At 37.0% G+C, this 1872-nt stretch overlaps 1 protein-coding gene across 8 annotated transcripts in view; it reads right to left on the bottom strand.

Annotated features, from left to right (window-relative positions):
- LOC122530218 (POU domain, class 2, transcription factor 2-like) overlaps positions 1-1872 on the bottom strand; it is an 81083-nt gene extending 79211 nt beyond the window's left edge. For all 8 annotated transcript variants that reach the window (XM_043656989.1, XM_043656986.1, XM_043656987.1 and 5 more), the window contains exon 1: positions 1650-1872. In XM_043656989.1, coding sequence (XP_043512924.1) covers positions 1650-1662 — 13 coding nt within the window. In that variant the 5' untranslated portion in view covers positions 1663-1872. The remainder of the gene's footprint in view (positions 1-1649) is intronic.

Here is a 1872-nt window from a genome sequence, read left to right as displayed (position 1 = left end):
AATTTTTCAATCAACACTTTGCAAATAAATGGATTGGTCGTGGAGGTCCTATTGCATGGCCTGCTCGTTCTCCGGATTTCACAATCCATTAGATTTTCATTTGTGGGGACATTTAAAATCTATTGTATACGCAACATCGATTGAAAATGCTGAAATACTACGAAATAGAATAGAGCAAGGCTTCCGACAAATTCGAGAAACACCAGGAATGATAGAGAGAGTAACCAGATGAATGACAAGACGCGTGCAGGCTTGTCCTCAAATGCGAGGTGGTCATTTCGAGCATCTTTTGTAAAAGTAATTAAAACAGAAAATTCATTATATCTCATAAACTAAGACAGATAGGACATATATTTACATGACGTTTTTTCATTATTTTTAGGCGTACAATCAGCTCCCGAGGTGGGTCCCACAAGTTACGAAACACCCTACATATGAAGCTTCTATATATAACTGAGTGTGGAGCTTCGAGCCTACAAGTTAAATTCCAAGAAGAAGGAAAACTAAAACCCGTTCTGAATATTTGCTGTTGAAGCGCGTAGAGCAGTGTGACTTTATAATAATTAATGATGATTAATAATCACTTTAGAATTTACTTAGGAATAACAATTTCACTCAGCGGACTCTTATTACAAACGTTGACAATACGTTCGAGCTGCTTATATAAATAATACATACACTACTAATTGTGCACTTAACCGATGTCGCCATTATAATAGATCTCTAACATTTGCACCGTACTGACACATGTTAAATTACTAAAATTGTGAGTATTTAATTACATCTTACGCCCTCTCTATTAAGAATAAATGTTAAAACGAAGCGGAATTAGAAATTCCAGGATCAAGAAAAAAAAAACCGAATAACGCCAATTTCAAATGTAATTTCGATCGACGTGAAACGTTTACACGTAGAAAATGTATTTACACGTGAAGATATTGGAGTATCGAGTGTAGAGGGGTTGTTGACTCGTGGCATGTCTCGAGGCCACGATTCGAACGAGCTACGACATGGAACGATTCCTTTAATCTTGCGCTGTTTGCATGCCACCCCTCCAGCGTACGGAGACAAACGGAACCACCCCTCGAGGGGCGGCGAGACCGACGTTCCTTCGCGTGCACGCCCTGGAAAATTCAATTACGCTTTCCGCTCGCGAGTACTGCGTCTCATTGATCGTTACCAATGTCTTTCCTTCGTCTCCTTCGAACGATACTTTGTTCTACCAACGTTGTCGTGGCTGATTTTCAACTGGTTTCCAAATTCCGATATTTCCAAATTTCCAAATATTTTCCACGATTAATTTCCAGAAATATGGAACATTAATACATCGTAAGAATTGATATCATTTTAATATAGTAGTTATTATCAACTGAAACATATTGTTACACAAATGTTTTATAAATTCATACTCTTGTGAGACGTATGACCATCTGTCTTCCAATCTCCCAATAATTCTCTGTGATATTCAAGTACAAGACACTTGGTTGGTCATCTTAAAACACGAATTTTTACGCTTCCAAAGTTATCACGTTGAAAAATGTACTTACTTCCGGCAATTCGTGTCGCATACGTGATAATTTGTTCGCCAATCAGTTCGATATATTTTTTACTAGTTAGTTTCCTTGTAATAAATTTTATTTCCAATTTACCTTCTCGAATCATTGCATCTCCTATAGGCCGACAACTCGAATGTTGTTGCTCTTTTCATAAATCATGATGATAGTAGTGGAAGCCATCAGGTCTCTCTAAATTGAATCTCTTTTCATCGGTAAATGATTCATAATCACTTTGCGACTTCTATTAACTGTTTTAGCTATTTTGTATCGTAAAACAATATTCTTCGTTTAATTCCAATAGTACTTCAGCTGACCT

This window comes from Frieseomelitta varia, unplaced genomic scaffold (assembly GCF_011392965.1).
Source record: "Frieseomelitta varia isolate USP_RPSP 00005682 unplaced genomic scaffold, Fvar_1.2 scaffold_332, whole genome shotgun sequence".
NCBI lineage: Eukaryota > Metazoa > Arthropoda > Insecta > Hymenoptera > Apidae > Frieseomelitta > Frieseomelitta varia.
This window is presented reverse-complemented; position numbering and strand designations above follow the sequence as displayed.